We start from the raw sequence: 21,833 nt of genomic DNA, 5'->3' as shown, positions 1-21,833 counted from the left end.
GCCGTCTGAACGGGATGAAGAGCTTCAAGCATCGTAAAAACTACAGCGACAGTAAAACAAACACGTATTAATACAGTAAGTACGAGTGTTCATAGAAGAATGAATGCGTGAAAAACAGGTGAAATGTGTCGTCGAGTCTGTGCAAAGATGTTAAAAGATGAAGATGATCCCAGTAAATATTTCTCATTGATTTGAAGATGAGTTGAATCTGCCCTGAGATTCACAGTGAGACAGAAAGTGGCTCTTCCTCCCTCTCGTCTTCCTCATTGTTTCCTCTTTTACAGTCACATTGTTCTCTCTCTGCTCCAGTCCTTCGTCTCTCTGCGCTCTCTTTCTCTTCCTCCTCTCCTCTCATGCCGTCTGCCTTTGTTAGCAGTCTGGACGCTGCCTGCAGCGCTCACTTCTCTTTCTTTTTGCCTTATAAGGCGGCTTTCATGCACTCTCTATCTCAGCATCCACCCCACCCTCCCACACACACACACACACACACCTCGACCCCTCCCACCGTGTTTTCCGCTTTCAACCTGCCAGCAGAAGTCGAGGAGTTCTCATCCATCTTCGAGGCAGACTTTGACACGCCTGGATGTTAAATTAAAAACATATAGTCCAAAAAGAAGTGGCTCGTATGCACCTAAAGTGTCCAAGACACAGCTTAGAAAATGAGCATCATCCATCAAAAGCCTCCCGCATCTCTGCAGAAGCCAAAGAGAAAGCGGTCTGACATCCAGCATCTCAACAGCCAGCTGTGGGGGCTGGGGGGGTGGGGGGGTGGGGGGGTGGGGGGGGGCTGGGGGGGGCTGGGGGGGCTCAAGAGGGTTGTTTGTCTCTCACAACATAAAGCTGCATGTGTACACACATGCATATGCACGCATACACGAGACGAGGCACCCAAAAACAGTCAAAGAGACGCAGACAGAGACGTCTCAGCAGTACTGTGGTGTTCAGGCCGCGTCTGTCTTTCCGTCCATTGAAGACGCGATGAGTCTCCAAGACGTCCAGAGCAAGTGTGCGTGAAAGACGGCGTTTTGGCCCGTTCATTGGTCAAAGCAGACGTGATGGACGGACTCAGTATCTATGTGAGACGTCCCTGCGAGCAGTACTTGTACACGCTTGTACCTCAAAGCAGCTTCATCACCAGCTCATCGATGTGATGTGCATGAATTTGGATTTCTGTCAGATTCTGCAGCTGTTTCCTCTCGCTCAGTCTTCATTCTGTGGTCCAGCGATGTGATGGTTGTCTGCCGTCTGAGACTTTGTGGTCCCTTTCACTCTGAAGCGTCTCCACCTTCAGTATCTCAGGGTGTTCGAATCGAGCGGTTCTCGGCCTTTTTGACTTAAAACGCCTCGTGCCTGCTGGGACCAGCTCGCCGCCGTCAGTGGGTCAAACCAGTGATTTTTCTTCTTATATTTGAATATCTTTGTCAACCCTGGGCAGATTCAATTATCCAGCAGCTCAGCCTCTTCCTGGTCGTACGCCCACCAATCCGCTGCCAGTTTCAGACGAGTGAGAACATGAAACCCAACTTTATTTTCCAGAGGGACCAGCTGCTTGAGTACATATGCTGCTGTTCAGCAGCGCAGTGCTTCACACCATCACAGCCAGTGTGCCTGAGGCCAGCTCAGCCTTTTACTGGTGGAAACGAATCAGCTGAGCTCCTCCAAATACTCTCAAGTACTCTTAATTGTAGACTGTCTTTCTTGCTGTGGATGCCATCATCAGCTTCCCTCGTGTGTTTGTGGTTGTTGCTTATTATAAGTACAAATATGTAAAATCCTCAGAAACAGATCCGTAAATGATTACGTATCTCCCCTTCAGGTTAAGATGGTTCTGTCAGCTGGAAGATTAAAGCGAGTTTGCCGTCACTTGTCAGATTTGACTGCTGGTAATCCGTTGATGTATTCATTCACTCCACAGCGACGCTGTCTGTTTCCTCGGTCTCTGCTGCAGCGGCCGACTGCGCTGCCGTCCTTCAGTATCGATCTGAGCGTCCTGGGCTGCCAGATTGCTTTCAGCAGCCGTCGCCTCCTCCTGTCATGAAGGAAAAGCTGCACAGATTTCAGCCTGTTTTAGTGGTCAAAACGAAGAGGGATCTCTGATGGCAGCGGGGCCGGCGTGCTGTCGCTGTCACGCTCAGAGTGCACCATCTGGATTGATGGGGAATGATGTTTTTATTGATAAGTGGGAGAATAAACCTTCCTCTCTTTCTCTGCCTTTTCTCAATTTCTGTGGGCAACTGAAGTGCTGACAGAGTCAACAGTTTGCTGTTTATTGGGAGCTATGTCCCCGCTCTGCCTCTCCTATTGGCTGCCTTTTCCTCTCGCTATCTCCTTCTCTCTCTCACATACACACCTGAAAGGGCACCAGCAGGACTAATTATGGACCAACAATAACTCCCCCCCCAGCACCGCTCCGCTCCCGGCTGCGTAACAAATTCATTGGCACATCGCTGCCACTACTGTAAATCAAGCTGACAGACTCGGAGGTGAGCTGCTGAATACAATTATGTGCCATGTGCTTGTGCCGCAACTTGTACTCGCACAGGAGTAAACAGGCTATCCAGTTGTTAGATGTCCACATCCATCTCCACAGCGGACTGTTTGATGTTCAGAGGGGGACCACAGGTGGGGGACGGTAACAGCAGAAGGGCTGCCAGATATTGGAGGCTGGGGGGCGGGGACAGGCGATTTGAGCGGGGGACCACTGGTGGGAGATGGGGTAGACAGAATGGCTGGATATATTAAACAGAAGGAAATGTGTACTGAGGGTATTGTCCAGATATGAGGACGGCAGCTGGGGTGAGATGACGCATGAGCTTTGAAGGGCTGAGAGCTGACAGCGTTTGGATCCAGGGCGTGGAGGATGAAAGTGCGTCGTGTTTGTTGTTGGACTTTAAAGTTAGCGTCAGTGGTCTGTGTACGTAACTGATGCAGCTTCTGGGACAAAACTTCCCTCACCTTCAAAGAGCACTCTGAACAACTGCAGTAGGTCGGTGCTGAACGATGTATGTGGTAAGACGGAAAGCTCTGATTGGTCATTGTCCAACGTGTCGTCTGCAGCTTCACGTTTGTGTTTATCGTCATCACTGCGATCTCAGGATAACTAAGTACTGCAGTCGAAATGATATTTTTTAATCGTACTTGTTGGCACTCAGGCGTTACAATGACAGAATGTACTGCAGTTAGGATGCAGTTGAGACCTGAAGAGGAGAAATGTTGTCTACAAGTCATCTACCCTTCGACCCTGACGGCTGCAGTCAGATCCTGTCTGCTCAGGACGGGCGACAGAGGCTGGGGGACGTGATTGACAGCTGGCAGATGAAAAAAAACACATCACATGCAACTTGTCTCAGTGCTGTGGACACAGATAAGGCTCCTGAGGGCCACAGGCTTGCTTTAGAAAACCAGGCACCCTGATCGTTTGCATTAAACAGAATGTGTGACACTTCACTGATTCATGATTGATTATGTATTAGAGCGCGGGTTTAATGACGTGTCTGCAGAGGGATTCAGTGTCTCGCTGCAGGACGCTGAAGCAGGTCTGGTGCTCAGCTGTCCCGTCATTCAAGTCAGTTTTATTTTTGAGCGTGTCATCTGCGTCGGTCGGATCCATAAATTATTGCCCATTTGTCATTCAGGTTAAGATGCTGCTGTCAGGCTGGGGGGTAAAAACAGCGCGCTGACTGTTGGTCATCCTGATGATCTGTCCATTCAGGCAGTCTCTGCTGCACCAGCTGACGTCCTTCAGTATCGATCTGAATCATATTCAGTGTCCTCCTTGAGACTGAAGCTGATTTGAGAACAGGCTAAAGAGCAGTGATGAATGAAACCAGGAGCATGTCGAGCATAAAGCAGATGACGACTGATGGCAGTGCTTTGAATCCTGGTAAGAAACATGTTACAGATCCAACAGCCACTGCATGTTCACAGCACACCTGTTGACAGGTAAACCAACAGGTCTTCCTTCCTTTTTCCTGTGGTGATGGTGCTGATTCGACATGCGACAGGCGAGAGACACCAGAGTCTTTCTGGTGCCAATAAAATGTCCAAATCGAAGAAAAAACGTGACTCAAAATGAATGGATTTCCTTTTTTTTGGGCTTGTGCTGTTTTTCGGATGGTATCTTGAGAGACTTTAGTTCCACAGGTGAACAGAAAGGTGTGCGGCTGCAGGTGAGTGGTGGTCACAGACCTGAAGACAGAGGCCCTGATGAGGAGTTGACATGGTGTGCAGGGACTTGGCCCAGGACGGCCAGGCAGCAGTGTGGGGGCGGTGTACTGTACGATGCTGTACTGGAATGTGTTTGTGGAGATTATTAAAGAGCCATATATTCTGCTGCAGCCCCTCAGGGCCTGCTCTTACCGGCTGATCTCCACACTGGCAGACGGGTAATGAAACAGGCCTCGCTGGAGATTCATCACTGTGGAGAGACGTTCCTCTCCCTCTCCTCCTCCCACTCCTCTCTCTCCGTTTTTTCTTTTTTTCTCTCTCAGTTTTGGTCTGTTGAATGTGAACCTCTGGTTCAAACACAGCATACATGAACCACATCTTGTCAGCCTTCTGTCCTGACATCGTGGCTGTTTGGTCTTTGCTGTCAGTTTCTGCTCTTCTAACACAACCGCACAGATTTAATGGGAGTTTGAGGCCGTCTGGTCTGGTCTGTTCTCCCACTAGCGACTGAGCTAACTAGTTAAAGACCAAGCGAGCTGAGTACGTTCAGTCTTCTAAGCTCAGAGTATGTCAGCAGAGCCTCCGACGTCGCAAACTACGCATAATCAACCACATGTTGCAGGCGCTGAATCACTGGCTCTGTAGCAGGTTAGCTGATAGCAGATTAGCTTGTTAGTGGGAGGGCTGACTCACGGTTTAGATTTGATGACGTGCCCTAGGGTCTGTCAAAAGTGGATGATGACATGTCCATCAGACGGACATTGGCAGATTTTCTGAGGACAGCACTTAAAAAATATGAGCTGCATTTAGTTTTTTAGCATTCAGTTTGAAAGCAGGGACAGATTCAGATTAGGGGAATCACAGGAGAAACTCAGCTGGGATTCAGGCCTGGGGGGTACATCTGCGTCCAGAGGTGTTGAAGGTGACCCCCCAGCAGTGAGAGGCACACAGCTAATGGCTTGTTGATATGAAAAGGTAGACCGGAGGGGTTCAAAGGGAATAAGTTTGGCATGGGGCAACAAAAAGCTGAGAGGAGGGAAACTTTTTTTGCCAACACACAGGATTTGCCCGAGGGTTGTATTTCCTCTCCTCCATCAGTTCCAGAGCTCATAATCCCAGGTTTGAGGACGAGCAATGTGGACTAAAAGTGAAATTTCAGGCAAGAAAATAAGTTTCATGTATGAAATTGGAAGAGCTGATGAGGTGCCGAAAGCGTGTTATGTATTCAGGTGAGCACCTCTGTCGAGACCTGGCTGGAAATGTTAGTGAACAGGACGGATGGAACGAGCCGGAGGGATTTGTGGGTGAAGGGAGGAGAATATCGCTGCTGTGGGACGGGATTTCAGGAGACTGAAAGAAGTGGCTAATGGGAAACACAGAAGTAATTGTCTTTGGCAGATTTTTATTGGACTGTGTGCCAATAAAGCTCAATAAATTCAATGGAATTGGAGGGAGAACGGCGGTCGAGACGGCAAGAGGTGATGGAAGAGGAAGAGATATAGATGGACGAGTGGAAAGGAAAGAGGAAGAGAGACAGAAACCGTCGCACTACAGGGATCAATTACCAGGAAGTGTGAGTTATGGTATTTGCTGCACCGAGTGCCATGTGGCTTTATTGCACTGGGACAGTGTTTGGAGAAAGAGGGATTATTAACCACACAAAAGAGAGAAAGTGAGGAAGGAAAGCTGACAGAGAGTCAGAAAAGCATCGAAAGGAGGAGTGAGGTGGAGAGTTTGGAAAGAAAAGAGAGAGAGGGGCCGGAAAAAAGAAAACCTTGAGGCTCTCTCCTCGCTCCTCCACTCCCTCCATTTCTGCTTGTCTTGCACTTTCAAGCGTGGAGCCCATTAAAGTGGATGACAGTGTAACTCACCCCTGATAATCAACAGAGGGAGAGAGAGAGCAGGCAGAGACCCCCGGCCTCGTTTATTATCTTAGATTTTTCTATTGAATCTGACTGCGCTGCAATGTCTCAACGTGGGGAGGAGGTGCAAAGGAAGTCATTCACACACTGAAGACTCGACGCGTGTGGACGAGGACGCGACAAGTGAGCTTTACAGTTAATGAAAGAAGAAGAAGAAAGAAAAGTCAAATCAGACCTGTTACAAATAACAGACCTAAATAATGCAAATACAGGCAATGAACAGCAGACTTACGGATGCTGTGGATTTGACAGAAACATGAGTCATGTTAAGCTTTTGGGTTACTAATGAAATCATGATATATGATGACAGCTGTAGAATATAGAGGGAGAAAGTCAGAAAATGCCGGGTTAGACGTGACATCGTGGTTATTATGGATTCTTTCTTTCAGCAGTCCAGAACCCTAAAACATTTCATTAAAGTGCTTGTAGACTGTTAACGTAGAGCCGTTTCTCCCCCTGTGCATGCACTGTGTCCTCCACCGCCCCCCCCTCTCTATCTGATGTTTAGTTCCCTCTGGCTGTCAGCATGTGTCTTCTGTAATCCTGCAGCCACCAGGACAAATCCCTCCACATTCATTGTGCTTAGCAAACAAAGAGGCAGTGAATTATAGTAAGTCAGCCAGTGGCTCGGCATGTTTCCACTGCTGCAGAGCTGTGAGCACTGGAAACAAACACACCTGTCAAGTGCTCCCAGCCCCCACTGACCCCCAGTTGGCTGGATGAAGTGCAGTAATGTGTTCTGCTGGGCTGGTGCAGGAAAGACAATGGCACCCTGCTGGGACATTATATTTAAAATAGCTCTAACGAGGAGAGGACAACAGCGCGGTCACTTTGTGGAGACAGGTCTTATCAGGACTGACACGTCTTCCTTTCAGACTTCAAGTGCTTAATATTTTCTTTTTTCGATTTTTCTTTGCAAGCACTTCATCCAAAAGCAAGATGTCTGAGTAGAGGCCATATGTGGCATTGCACTTGGTTTGGATGTTCATGGTCCCCAGACTGTGGCCCCCAGTGACCCCTGTGACCTCCTGACCTTTCCCTCAGTGCATCCATCAGCTCGGCTTTGCTCGACCAGCTCTGCTAAAACCAGTAGTTTAGACTTTCAGACACTTTTCATGATATTCATGTTCCCAAATCGACTATCTTTCATCTTCACCATCTCAACCGAATGTAAATGGTAAGAAAATTGATCATTTAACTAATTTTAGGAGGGAAAGAGAACAAGAGAACAGAGGATGACCCTAAGCGAAGGTTCAGCTCGGACGGTGACTCTGTGAACGCCGACACTCATGAGAGCTGTGAGTCGATGGGAGTTTGGAACAGGAAGGCCACTGAAGGCCATTAAATTACTCCACTCTGCTCCAAAGAAACAATAAAGGACAGATGGCAGAGGGGAGGGAAGACACAGGAAGAACCAAGAGAGACGGGAGCCACAAGAGAGAAGTTCAGAGATGGATAATGATGATGGAGAAAGAGGAAAGGAGGTAATGGTTGGAAGACATCCAGAAGGCATGGACGGGGACATGAAAGAGGAGGACAGAGGGACATCCAGAGGAGTCAGACCAGGAGAGGGACTCGACGTGTGATGTCGGGGGGTCCAGAGGTGGGTGAGGTCAGGCTTCGACCCCGCAGCGTCCCATAGTAATTGAAATTAGCCGGGGGGGCGGGGGGGGTTGGCCAGCGGGACTGGAGGAAACAGGCGACATGATAATCAATTTGAAGCTGGATCGGAAACATGAGCCACTGGGGGGGCCTCGTTCCTCCTACCAGGCCTCCAGATGGCCCCGGCCCCAACGCTGTGTGGGCCCTGTCAGAGCGTGTGTGTGTGTGTGTGTGTGTGTGTGTGTGTGTTTGAGAGACAATACCATCTGCCAGGAGTGCAAGGGGAGTTCAGCAGATGCATTTGCTGACACTGAGGGCACAGTAGGGTACAGGCAATATACGGTATGCACGAGTGTGTGTGTGTGTGTGTGTGTGTGTGTGTGTGTGTGTGTGTGTGTGTGTGTGTGTGTGTGTGTGTGTGTGTGTGTGTGTGTGTGTGTGTGTGTGTGTGTGTGTGTGTGTGTGTGTGTTTGTGTGTGTGTGTGTGTTGGGACTCCCACCATGATGTTGGTGGAGAAGAGAAATGGCTTCAGAGGTTTTATGAATAAAGGTGGTTAAACACTCGTCTTTAAAAACGTCCCTGGACTGTTGTTCATGTCTCAGGACAAAACACACACACACTCACACACTTCCAAATGTTGTCAAGAAAAACTAAAGAAGATTTCACAGATGAGAAATTAAGTCTGTTCCAGCTGCTGACCTGTTTCTCAGATATATTCAGACCCGATCTGAGGGAATAGTTTGGGAGAAATGTGCTGTTTTCATCCAGTCGGGTGGAGGAAGCGTTCATGTTGTTGTGTGAGTGGAGGACGCCGTCAGTCACCTGCTATGAAGCTCTGCTGATGTGGTTTGTGGAGCTGCCGCCGACTCGGATGTGAGCGTGTAGATCAGAGCAGAAGAGCGCAGAGGCCAAGTGCTCAATTAGCCTCACAAACAGCGAGTCCAGAAATCATTAAGGTCCTCTTTAAGATGAAAACATGGTCACAGACAGAAGAAGCTCTTCAGGCACTGAAGGCGGAGGAGGAGGGATAAAAGTACAGGAATGATGGTTTAAGATGCCGACCAGCGTCGACCTCAAAGGTGCTTCAATACTCTGGATATGTACTAATCCAACAACACAAGCTCAAGCAGAGGCTCGCTGCCTTTAAGTCCTCCTCCTCTCCCCCTGCCTTCATCCTTTCTGTACTCTTCTTCCTTCAGTAATGTTCTGTAATGTAGCTGCTGTCATTTTGACCAGATCGCTCTCAAAGGACGCAGAGCTTCTGTCTGTATGCTAACAGGTTTATGGTGAGCTTCGTGACCCAAAGGGCCAACGCAAAACACAGAGGCACTATTGATCAAATGAGGCAAATGATGGTGAGAGAGCCAGACATGAACACACAAACACAAAGCTCAGTCAGCTGCCCAGGGGACGACTGCAGGGCGAGGAGATGAGAGTCCGTCGATCTGTGGCAGCGGAGAAAGAACGAAACGTCTAAAAGTTCACGTCTCTGCACGCTGATCCAAAGAGACGAGACAGACAGAGGAAATAGGAGGCGGACACGAGGGCTGGGAAAGGGGAGAGATGCAGTAGGAGTGGAGGCGTCTGAGAGGTTTGAAGCGATGGAGAAAAGTTTTGGAGGGAAGCTCGGCTGCCAGCTGGTGAAGGAAAAGACAGGTAGACGACTCAGGACATGAACAGAGCGTCTCTGCGAAGCTTTCCTGTGATGCCATGTTGAAATGAACTCCAGGAAAAATAAATATTCATTATTTCTTCTCTTTACACGCCGTGCCACACTGCCTGCTGTGGCTGCAGGTACGATGGTGAAGCTCTCCTCTTCCTCATGTGTGAGCTATGAAGCATCTCAGACGTGTGTTCATGAGTGATGCTCATTTATGAGGGTTCAACGTTGAGATACCTGATGAGGGTCATTCAGGCCAGCCAGGTGTGTAAAGATGTAGTTTCTCAATTCCTTCACAATTTTATTTGAATTTGCACTTCAACACCAGGAGCTGTGATCCTTCCTCACCCCATCAAAATCGAGCCGCTGTCCCTCTCCAGACCTCGTCAATGCTACGCGCTGCAGTCGCTGCTTACATTCAGAGCTGTTTAGAATAAGTACGAACGAAGCAAGTGCAAAAACTGTAAATGAGTATGCAGACTGTTGGCAAGTGGCTTAATTAGACACGCAGGCTTCCATCCCCGAAATCACAATGCAGAGCAGCGTCCTGAGCTGCAGCAGTGCCGAGCGTAGCATTAGCTTTACAACCAGAGTCCATCTGCGTCTTAAACCGATGGAAAACAGCCTGAAGAGGCAGCGTGTGACCGGGTCAGCTCCAGAAAGATGATCAGATCAAACTCGAACATATTTGTAATTGAACATGATTGACACCATATGTTGTTGTTTGTGGATGCAGCATTGGAGCGTCGCTGCATGAGAGGCCGAGCGAGCCCTTTCTGTTCAGTCACACTGCCAAACATGTGTATTGTTTCGCCAAATACGCCTGCAGGCAGACAAAGGCGGGGTTAAGAGGAGGGAGCGGGGGCAGCTGGAGGGAACAGGTGAAACTCAGGTGAAACAGGTGACAAAGGGGAGTCAGTGGATGCTTTCCTTTCCTCAGAGGCTGCGTTCGTTCATCCAGAGCCTCCAGCAGAACGTCAGCCTCCTCCTGTCAGCTATTAAAACATCACTGGACCCTCAGCTCGTACCCCCCATTATGTTTCTGTGTCCCCTTTAATCTCCCCCAGCTTTTCTCTCCTCCCTCTCCTTGATGTGATGAATCTTATTAACACCATTTGCTATCACAACACACACACACACACTCACACACACACACACACTATCAGCAAGTCACTTTGTTGACATGCTCCTGCTGTTCTCCTCTGCTGCCTCCTCTGCCCCCCCACCACCACCACTTATGCACGTTTGTCACGCCAGTCTTCCCCCGTTTTAATTGGTGCTCGTTAGAGAGGAAAAAAATGCTGTTTTTGCTTCATTTTCACCAAAAAAATAGTAAGAGGAGGAGAAGTGTGTGGAAATGTTAATTGATAGTGGAACGAGGACAACGTGGGCAATTAGTGCAGGCTGACAGCTGACCAGGAGATTCTGATGACTACAGAGACTGTTCACACACACACACACACACACACACACACACACACACACACACACACACACACACACACACACACACACGTGTTAGCCAGCAGAGCAGCTGTTTGATTCAGGCCAAACAGGAAGTGAGACAAAGTTTAGCCGACGTGTTTTTCATATTACAGATACGCTTTAATTTAATCTCTGCAGCCACAGTGATGGCCTACATTTCCCATCATGCCTCATGGACTGAAAGTTTAAATGTGCTGTTTCATATTCCAAAGTGTTACTTTGTAACAGGAGTGTTTGTGATAGGTGTGTTGATGGTGGTTTAATGCCATCAAAGGTGCGACGTCGTTACCTGCTGACTTGCCTTTGCTAACGTTTGCTGTCATTAGCATCATAATCTTGATGACATCTGCTCATTTGACACCCTTTGCTCTGTCTTTCCTTTCTTCCTTCCTTCCTCCTTTCCTCATGTCCAGGTGAGCCCGCAGTGGCCAGAGAGAATAACTGCCTGAACGCCGCCAAGGCCTGCAACCTGAACGACACGTGTAAGAAGTACCGCTCGGCCTACATCAGCCCCTGCACCAGCCGCGTGTCCACCGCCGAAGTGTGCAACAAGAGGAAGTGCCACAAGGCCCTGCGGCAGTTCTTTGACAAGGCAAGGCGCTTCTGACACGAGCTTATCAAACCAGAGGAGAAAAGCAGTGCAAAGCAGACACACTGGAGGTTTTCCAAACGACTGATGTCTGATAAAAGTGGAATGTCCACCACAAAGGACGCGCTTCAGAAAGAAGAATGGTTTTGAAGTGGATAAGTTAGCGGGATCGTCACAATCACAATATAATAATCATGCAGCCTTTTTGTTCAGGGTTTGCTTCTCCAGCGCCGAGCTTTGACATTGATTCAGTCAACAAACACAAAAGATGTTTTCTCCGTCTGTAAATAACGATGTGAGACGTTGTAATTACAGCCAGGGTCCATGATGTCTCTTTGGAATAACTCAACGGGGACCAAAACATATGAATAGAGGAAAGCTGCTCTGTGAGGTTTTCTGTGCGTTACGTTCTTAATCGTGTTGTGATGTATAATTTTGTCTTCAGAGGACTCTGTGCGTGGACGGCCTGAAGCTTCTTCTTTATGACAGAGATAAAACTATGATGACAGTCTTCTTTTGTAGCTCGACTGCTGTTACGACCGTCTGCTGCTGAAGCTTCAGCGCCGTGCAGCGCTAACATCACAATCTGAACTTTTTGCATAATGATCTGTTGAATTCTCCACAGTGAGACGTTTACATGAGCTGAGAATGCTCGGCCATTTTCTGCTGTCAGCCATCATTAGCCATGTCTAATTCACACCTTTACCCGAGTTACCGGTCCAGGTAACGTCGACAAACGGGAGGAAACGCTCAGCGTCAAGACGCTGTGAAGCTGCAGGCGGTCTGGAAAAACTATTGAGAAACGAGTCAGCTGCACTTCAGCCTGACAGCAAAGTAACTCAAGCAAGTAATCAAATCAAACAACCGGGCTAGTTAATGCTACCTGTAACCGCTAACGGTCAAGGTCAAATTAAATTCAGTACATCAGTTAGCTAGCATTAGCCAACTAGTTTATTAGCTACCGCTAGCTGACAGTAGTTCACTAGCGCTAGCTCGCAGACTAATGTTATCTAGTCTGATGTTTTCTAGCCTCTAACGCGGTCACGGTTACCGGTCGACGTAACGACAACAAACGGGAGCATACGGTCACCGTCAGGTTCTGTGAAGCGACATCTCTACCGTAGATGTTGTGCTGTGATTGCTGTTGGAGTGAAGTAAGAGTTGTTGTTGTTGTTGTTGTCGTTGCCTCACAGGTTCCTCCGAAGCACAGCTACGGCATGTTGTTCTGCTCGTGCCCGCTCAGCGACCAGACGGCGTGTTCTGAACGCAGGCGTCAGACCATCGTCCCCGTCTGCTCCTACGAGGAAAAACAGAAACCCAACTGTCTGGAGCTGCAGGTCTCCTGCAAGACCAACTACATCTGCAGGTATGGAGCAGTTACTGCCATGTTTTCAGGAGTGATTGCACAGATGTAACGAGGTGACTGGACCGAGGACGAGGACGCCACGAGTTCTGATTGACACCTTAACCCGCAGGCCTAGAAGAAACCAGCAGCACGGCTTCTACACTGACGAGTAAAGGATCATTTTATGACATTCGCTTCCTGGATTGGTTCGTCCTCGTTAGCATAATGTCCAGTGTGCGCTCTGGGCGGTGATGCGATGTGTGTGTCTTATTAGACTGATTTTCAGACCAACTCCAGCCTAAAAGGTCATGTGGTAAAAATGTTCTTGGGTCGTCTTTTACCTCAGCGCACACTGTGCTAACTCTGCTGTTTGCTCTTTGAGGAGATGATGGAGCATGAAGTCACGTGAAGTGACAGCTAGCCTGCAGTGTACCATGCTGAAAAAAGGTGAAACACACCTGCAGCCTTGGTCACTTAAGAGGACGCTCACATAGCCTTTCGTGGACACACACACACACACACACACACACACACACACACACACACACACACACAGAAAGAGTGTTTCAGTGACGGACATCTGACATCATCCTCATTGGTGTGCGTGCGTGTGCGTGTGTGTGCGTGCGTGCTGCCATCTCGTGGCTCTCTGGGATTAAATGGAAGCATTAGGCCTCATAAACGAGCTCCATTTGGACCGTGGCCTCAGGTCTCCCTCCCTCTGTCCTCACCCTTTGTCTCCACTTAACAGCGAGACAGCAGTGACTTCAAGCTCGTTCCTGTCCCTCCGTCCGTCTCTGTCTTTTTTCCTTCTCTCTTCTTTCGCTCTCCATCTGTCAGACGTGCGCTCAGGGCTGAACAGCAGGTCTCTCTGCAGCTTCCTCCCAGTCCATTTGTCAGTTAGCACAGATAGATTAAAGCCATGCATTTCCACCAGCTCCCTCAGCGCATGTCAGGTGTGGCCTGCCAGACGGCTGTGATTAGATAGATCACGCTGTGAGTGCACGTGTGTGTGTGTGTGTGTGTGTGTGTGTGTGTGTGTGTGTGTGTGTGTGTGTGTGTGTGAGGAGGTTTTAACCCCTGAGAGAAGACACAGCCGCTGTAAACAAAGCAGGCTTTAAAACGTGAAATGCGTTCAACAGGTTCGTTCAGCCTCACAGATATAAGACATATCAGTGAGATCTCGTAGTGTGTTTAACTTTCATGGATCATAACACAGAATTAATCTGCAGACGCTCGATTTTAAGACGAGACCCCCCTTTTCTATGGATGTCAGGTTGACTCTGTAAGCTTTGTCTTTAGCCTCAACAGTCGCTGGGAGCACCTTTCGCTCTGTCGCCTAACTGAAAGGAGTGAAGCATAAAAAAAAAATCACTTTTCCATAAAAGGATTTGAGTCCAGACGTGACGTCAGAAGGTTTTGCTTTGTGTCAACGTGGTCGTACATCACACTCAATCCAACTTGAGCTGGCGAACGCTGGGAGTCCAGACTCCGTTTCAATTTCACATGCCAGTGCACCTGTGGCCAAGGTGTAAACAAACATTTATGAAGGCAGTAAACGAAACACTGCCATTAGCCTCGTTCATTCCAGGATATAAAGCAGCCGCAGCATACGTACGAGGGTCATCGTACTCCACTGAAGGCGGCCATTAAGAAGGCTAATTGCATAGAGAGAAATGACTTCCAGCGCTCGCTCGTTGGCCGGCCTTTTTGCTGCACATTCCAGTCACACTGGCCATCTGACTGTCTCAAATGAAATGTACTGGAGCTGTAATCACGTTTGGCTCTGAAGTGTGTTTCTGTGTGTGTGTGTGTGTGTGTGTGTGTGTGTGTGTGTGTGTGTGTGTGTGTGTGTGTGTGTGTGTGTGTGTGTGTGTGTGTGTGTGTGTGTGTGTGTGTGCACGCTGCAGGTCACGACTGGCTGACTTCTTTGTCAACTGCCAGCCGGAGCCTCGCTCGCTGTCAGGGTGTCTGAAGGAGAACTACGCAGACTGCCTCCTCTCATACTCCGGCCTGATTGGTGAGTTCATATGTGCACTTGACTGTGATTGGTCAGCCCTGTCTCTGCGGTTACTCCAGGTCTCTGTGGACTGCTGTTAATCAAAGGATAATTCTGGTTTTTGGCTCTTTGTTTGGTTTCTGGTGCTCATTGTCAGGACTGACCAAAGTTAGTGCTGCGATCTGGAAACATAAAGTTTGAAGGAGCAAGAAACACGAGCAGTCAGATGATGACAGGTTTTAAACACACAAACAGCCGTTTCCTGGCGGGGCTTGATGGAGTCAACCGGCGCCTCAGCAGCAGGACCACTTGTTTGAAGGTGTGTCTAACTGATGACACGCTTGTTCTTTGGCGTTGTTTACGATCACGCTGTGGTTGTTAGAAGCCAGCTATGTGTCGTGATGGATTTTCAGGCTATTATTAGGATTTTTCTTAGCATTTAACCCCTAAACTCCACCGGGCACGCAGCGTTCGCTTTCCGTCCAACAGAGCTGATGGCTGCTGGTCTACAGTCCATCCAATTCCACCAGACGCGTTCAGAAGCGCCTCTTAGCTCTGCTCTATGGAGAATACTGAAGTCAAAGTCCAGTCAAAATACAGGAACAGTGTAGATTTTCAAAATAAAACACCTGTGCAGACTCCCGCTTGTGCATTAACAATAAACACAGTTTTTAAGAAGAAAAGAAAAAAAGCCGTTTAACCATGAAGCCAAAAATATCACAAATATCAAGGAAAAATGACCAAATCAGCAAAATCTGAGCAAGTGAACAGATTCAGGCAAAAGCTGAGGATGGAAGAAAAACACTTCACAGACTTGCCCGGTGGGATCTGAGGGCGAAACCAGCTGCTCAACAAACAGAGACAGCATGATTGAAACTGACCTTTTCTATGTCTGGGTTAATTCATTTAACATGTCCAACATCAGTGCAGATCAACAGATTGACTGTTCAGACACATTATCTAAAGCACTTTATTACAGGTGGAACCAAAAGTGATCAAATGTGTATAAAAGTATGAATTGCAGTACTGAAGTACTGAAACATGTACTTCTGACTGTGTCCCAGCTGCCTCCTGGTGAGCGCTGGTGTGCAGATCAAACCAAGGACGTGTATGGAAATGCTTTAAACCAGACAACCGTTCATGCAGACTGTTTCATGTGGAGGTAACTGAAAGTGAGAGCTCTTTGACATGTGAGCTCGTACGGTGGCTCAGAGGTGAAGCAGGAAGTGGGTCTGACCTGACTGCTCGTGTTTCTTGAACTGCTGGACTTTTAGCACAGAACTGGGGGAAACTATGAAATGAAGTTGTAATTCCTGCTGTAGTGACCCCAGTCTCACTGTGTGGACCGGCCAAACTGTCCTCACAATGTCCTCACCCCAGCAGTGAGCTGTGCAGAATCGGTCCTCACAAGTCAGTAAACACACTGTCCACACGGCGCCAATTCATTCTGCCTCCTGCAAAACAAAAAGGGCCGCTGGAGCGCCGCCAGCACGAGGGAACAATCCATTGGGGGAGTGAGAAATCACTGACTGAAGCTATTTACTTTCCTCAGCCAGAGAAAGCCTATTCTTCACCCCGGCCTCTCTGCATTCTGCTTCCTGCAGAGACTGCACTGCGTTACTGGGGTGGGGGCAAATGTACCACCCACTGAACTTTGTTATTATGGCTTTATGATTTAACACAGGAGCAGGATGATGACGAGTCTTAAAGGGTCTGAATGTTCTTTACCTGGTGACAGCGTGCTGGGCTTCTTGATAATAATGAATCCTCGTTGATGGATGAATGTCTTCCTAAAGCAACAGCTGAGTGAACCGTGTTCCATCCACCTGCTGCAGGTACCGTGATGACTCCCAACTACCTGCGCTCACCCAAAATAAGCGTCTCTCCATACTGCGACTGCAGCGACAGCGGCAACAACAAGGACGAGTGTGACAAGTTCACCGAGTTCTTCACGGAGAACACCTGCCTCCGTGAGTGAGCCCTCTGCTCCCATAGCTGCTTTCTTCTTCTACCCTTTCCTTTGTTCCCGCTCTCATCTGTTTTTATCTCTCCTGCTCTCTCTCTTTCGATTTCCTGCACTCTTTCCTGCGCTGCTGTTTTATCCTCTTTTCTTTGCGATTTCTCCTCCTAACCAAATATATCCTGCTGCCATGTGTGCATTGTTACCCCTCTGCATTATAGAGAAAGCACTCAGTGTGTGTGTGTGTGTGTGTGTGTGTGTGTGTGTGTGTGTGTGTGTGTGTGTGTGTGTGTGTGTGTGTGTGTGTGTGTGTGTGTGTGTGTGTGTGTGTGTGTGTGTGTGTGTGTGTGAGTGCGTGCGTGCGTGTGTGCGCTCCTGCTCCAGATCTTTGACAGGAAGGAGCTTTTTCATCCAGCCCTCTTACACAACAACTTTAATTAACAGCCCCCCTCACACACACACACACACACACACACACACACGCGCACACACACACGCGCACACACACACACACGTATAAACACACCTATTTCCAACAACGATGAATGCGTTGCAGGACCTTCGTGGCGCGCTGGCAGATGAAAGCCGGCTGGTTGTGTAATCAGAGCTGATTTTGTTTTGCTCCGCTCGCCGTGCGTTTGCATGTCATGTGACTCCTCATTGGTTCCTGTCCTCAGGTTAGGACACGGGGTCACAAACAGACTGTTTAGCTGCATGAACGTCTGTAATCACACACGCTTCCAGGATGTTTACTCAAATCTCGTTAGTTGATTGGATGCAAACAGATTCAGTTTGAGATCTTTGGACCTTTGTTACCATTAAATCCTTCACAGATTATCAGATTTATCTTCATCCCCGCTGATTAGCTAATGAAACAGAGTGATCCTAACATGAATTACCATATTAGTGTCAGGGACAGAAAAGGAGGAATACATCTGAGAGCTCTTACTGTCACAGGCTGAAGTACAAAGTGTGGCGGTTTGGGTTCAGTCTCAGCCGACGGTTCGTCATGGATCAGGTTTCAGGTTGGTGAAAGCTGAATCTTCTATCTGCTCTTTTTATTGGCAAAAACAAAATCCAGGTTTCAAACCTGTTATTTTATCCAGTGCTTGATTTCTCCTTCCACTGGTTGACATGATGCTGCCAAGCAAAGATCATGTATGAGGAAGAAGGTGCAGCTGCGTCATTAATGAATCAATAAGCACTCGATTGAGGAGGCGATCGATGGCACGGCACCTGTGTGAAGCAGTCGCAGTGTTCCTAAACAGGCGCCTGGGCTAAGAATGTGCGTTGAAAATAATGAGCCGTAGTCACAATAAGGGATGGGAGTGGGCGTCAGGATGACAGATTCCAGATGAGAAAACAGCGAAGAGATGCAGCCTCGCTCTCAGCGACTCGTCTCTCCTTCACTCTCATTTGTCTTCTTCTCTTCTATTATCTCTCTCCTCCCTCCTCCTGTTTTCTCTGCTCTGTTGTCTTTTTACCAGTCAGGGTTAACAAGGTCGGTCTGCTGGAGATAATAAGGGCTGCCGCAGTGTGTGTGTGTGTGTGTGTGTGTGTGTGTGTGTGTGTGTGTGTGCGTGTGTGCGTGTGTGCGTGTGTGCGTGTGTGCGTGTGTGCGTGTGTGTGTGTGTGTGTGTGTGCGTGTGCGTGTGTGTGAGGTGTGCATCATCTTTGCTTCTGCATGTTTGAATGATTGTATATGTGTGTGTTGGAGTGTTTCAGTGTGAGGTTTGGCAGATTAAACTGGGTTAATGTAGGTTAAAACCTGTATACACACACACACACACACACACACACACACATGTATATGTGCCTGTGTGTGTGAGTGTTATTTGCTTTTATTGAGTGTAGAGCTAAGCGAGGGGCAAAGTGAGGGAATATGCCGCCTGTGAGTTTTCATTATTAGTCTCAGTGCTCTCCTCTCTCACGCTTCCTTCGCTGCTTACTTACAGTACAGGACCATTACAGCCCCTTCCTTCACTTCCTCCCCCCTCGTGCTTCACCTCACTTCTTTCGGCTCATCCCTTCCCTTCGTCTCCGTGTCTCCCTCCTTTCACGCCCCCCCTCTTTCTGCTCTCATTAAGTTTGCTCAGCAGTAACTGGAACTGACAACTCTGAGGATCCTGACACACGCCGGCTACAGGGTCATGACTAGAGAGAAACTACGAGAGAGGGAGAAGGGGAAGAGACAGAGAGAGAGAATATGGACAGACTGAGAGAGAGAGAGAGATGGGGAGAGAGAGGGGGAGAGAGAGGGGAGAGATGGGGGGGGCACTCTCTGCTCTCCGCCTGCACTGGGATGCTTTATTGTTCAGGGATGAAGGAGCGTAGTCTGGGCTGAACGCCTGCCTCTTCTTCCTCTGCAGTCGTGGCAGACACATATTTGAATATACAGGTTTTCTCCACCTCTTGACTCCTTAAATAAATCTTTACTCATCATGTTACATGTGTGCTGGTTACGACCACCAGGTAAAAAGTGTTATTTCCCTGTTCTGAGTCCTTTTCTGAGGCTTTCAGAGGTGCAGATATCCAGTGAGTCCAAAGAAAAGCCTGTTTTCTCTTCTTACGACTCCCCAGAGTTATCTCGTGACCCCTCGGCGGGGTCTCCACCCCCAGGTTTGAAGCCACTGCTTTAATATTCTGAAGAACAACACTGGAGCTTTAATGTATTCAAAGCCTTTCCAGCGTGATGCCTCCCTACTTCCGAAATATGTACCGAGTATGCAAAGGTCACACCGTCCAACACGATCACAATTCTAGTATTACAGCAAACTCTGCGGAGGGATGGAGCGGTAATGTAGACGTCTGCGAGAGGCGAGCTCACGCTGCCTCCACAGATATCTGCTGCAGAGGGAAGATGATAGCGCCTGCTCAGAGTGCTGTTTGCCTGAGCAAGGGTTAAATGAGTATTTAGTGCTCTAAGGACGTCTGCGCTCGTGTGTTTTCATCTCTCTGACGACCAGCTGGAGTTTAAAAGTCAGGCTTTCTTTGAAGCGTTCGGTCTGCTCACAGCTTCTTTTCAAAGGACAATCACAGTTATGTTTCCTAATGTGGTTCCAGGTCAGATGTGTTGGTGATGGTTTGCTTGCAGCAGCTTGCAGTCAGTGCAGGTTTAGTAACATTAATGAGACGCTTTTATTCCAGCGCGACACTTCCTTCCTGCTCCGTACCTTCAGTCTGTGGCTTGTTTGCCTTTAAACCATCTCTGACTGACATCATGCAGCCATGACATATTGTCCTGTATGTCACAGTTTGTTCGGTTGTGAATTGTTTTTATGTGAGCTGAGTAAACAGAAGCAGAGGTGCCGTTAACTGACTCTGTTCAGGAAGGAAGAAGCTCCACGTCGGTGGGACTGTCGTTCAGGTACTCTCAGAGAGTACAGCTCTACCTCACATGAATACTTGTACTTCTTGCATGTTTGGGGTTTGTCCCGCTGATAGCATGTGTTCATTTCAGCTGCTGTGTGGATGAATTTTCAGTCACAGTGAATCATCGTCACGTTTGAGTTCGAGCATCCAGGAGCTTTAAGCCTGCTCTTAAGATTAGAAACCAGTTAAGTGAAAGATGATTTTCTGTTTCGCAGAGCTGGTGATCAAACGCTGTGATATCAAAAGTATCTTATGGTATACAAAGAAAATAAAATGCATATGCAGTGTAATTGGATTTGCAGGAACACATGCTTTTAGAGAGGATTTGTTTTGTAGTTTTGGATTGATTTTTAATCTCCAAACAAACTTAGAAGTGGTATTTGAAGAGTTTCTGTAATGCAAACCCTCACTGCCACCTCGCCAAGTGAAGTTCACCTGACTGGGAGTAATGGGAGGAGTGTGAGACGCAGGCAGCAGCGGCAGAGAGACCCGTCGACACTATTTTACATTGTAATTTCATAGAAAACATGAATTAAGTACAGTGAGCGCACAGCCCCATGAGGCTTAATTTAAATGCGAACTTCTTCACATCCGGTCACTGTGAGCGCCGTTAGGCCTGCCGGTGAAGAGACAGAGGAGCCCATCAACACTTACAATACGCTCATCAGCCTTCTGCTGCCTCGGCACAAAGCCAGCAGCCACACAAACACACACACAGGCAGAAATCAAATATGCACATGCACACTCATGAGCAAAGATGCAGGAATCAGGGCTGCAGGATGTCGACAAAATGACTTATTTTGTGCTGATTGTTGCATCTCAGCCGTCATTACTTCCTCAAGACTGAGGAAAAGTGTTAAAGAAAGATTTGGAGGGACTGAAATAAGGAATCTTCTTAGGAATTAAGTTTTGTTCCAACGGCCAGTTTATCTCAGGCTTGTCCCATAAAATGTGCCGCCCTAATCCCCCCCCCACACACACACACACACACACACAGGAAACACTTACTTATGCTTGTGTACGTACACATACACACATTAAGACATTTCTATTTTTGCTTCAGTGCGTCTTTGTTAACGTTCCTTTGTGAATTGTTTGGCTGTTTTTCATTGTGAGAGACAGACAGAAAGTCTTTCCATCTTCTGGGACGTCTGGTTTCACCAGAGGTCGATTCAGCAGAGCAGATGAGGTGCGGGAGTCTCCGGCACGTCTTAGTTCAAGATTAATAGTCACGTTTATTAAATGTGCGCAGTGGAACTAACTGAAAGGTTCTTTCTAGGTCAGGATGAGTTTAAGCAGGAGCCTCCTCCACAGAGGGGAGGAGGGTGAGAGCGCGCTGCGTACAGTAAAAAGTGTTTAACTGTCCAAACACAGCCCAGTCCAGCCCAGGACGTCTCGACGCGCACACTAATGTCCACATGTCTTTTCCTGGTTTCACCTGGTTCAGCTGTCAGAAAACGCTCCAGCCAAGATAACCTTAGTTTACTGCTCAGAGAAATCCTCCATATTGGAATGGCTGGAAGTCAAACTGCTGAGGACACTGAGGGTAATCCTGACCTGCTGAGACGCCAAACACACCCCGAGAATCCCCCAGTTCCTCTTACTGAAGGCAATATGTAGAAGTAGGTCAGCAGCATTCAGGGAACGCTGCCATAAGGAGGCGGAGGAAGGTCATCCGTCTCAGCATTCAGCATCTGGAGGACGAGCGCTGCCAGTGCTGCCGCAGGTACC

At 48.2% G+C, this 21,833-nt stretch overlaps 1 protein-coding gene across 1 annotated transcript in view; it reads left to right on the top strand.

Moving 5' to 3' along the window:
- gfra1a (gdnf family receptor alpha 1a) overlaps positions 1-21,833 on the top strand; it is an 81,200-nt gene that overhangs the window by 46,263 nt on the left and 13,104 nt on the right. Inside the window, exons 4-7 of the mRNA XM_070978359.1 lie at positions 11,251-11,429; positions 12,620-12,792; positions 14,682-14,791; positions 16,606-16,740. Coding sequence (XP_070834460.1) covers positions 11,251-11,429; positions 12,620-12,792; positions 14,682-14,791; positions 16,606-16,740 — 597 coding nt within the window. The remainder of the gene's footprint in view (positions 1-11,250; positions 11,430-12,619; positions 12,793-14,681; positions 14,792-16,605; positions 16,741-21,833) is intronic.

The sequence above is a fragment of the Chaetodon trifascialis genome, chromosome 13 (assembly GCF_039877785.1).
Source record: "Chaetodon trifascialis isolate fChaTrf1 chromosome 13, fChaTrf1.hap1, whole genome shotgun sequence".
NCBI classification, from domain to species: domain Eukaryota; kingdom Metazoa; phylum Chordata; class Actinopteri; order Chaetodontiformes; family Chaetodontidae; genus Chaetodon; species Chaetodon trifascialis.
This window is presented reverse-complemented; position numbering and strand designations above follow the sequence as displayed.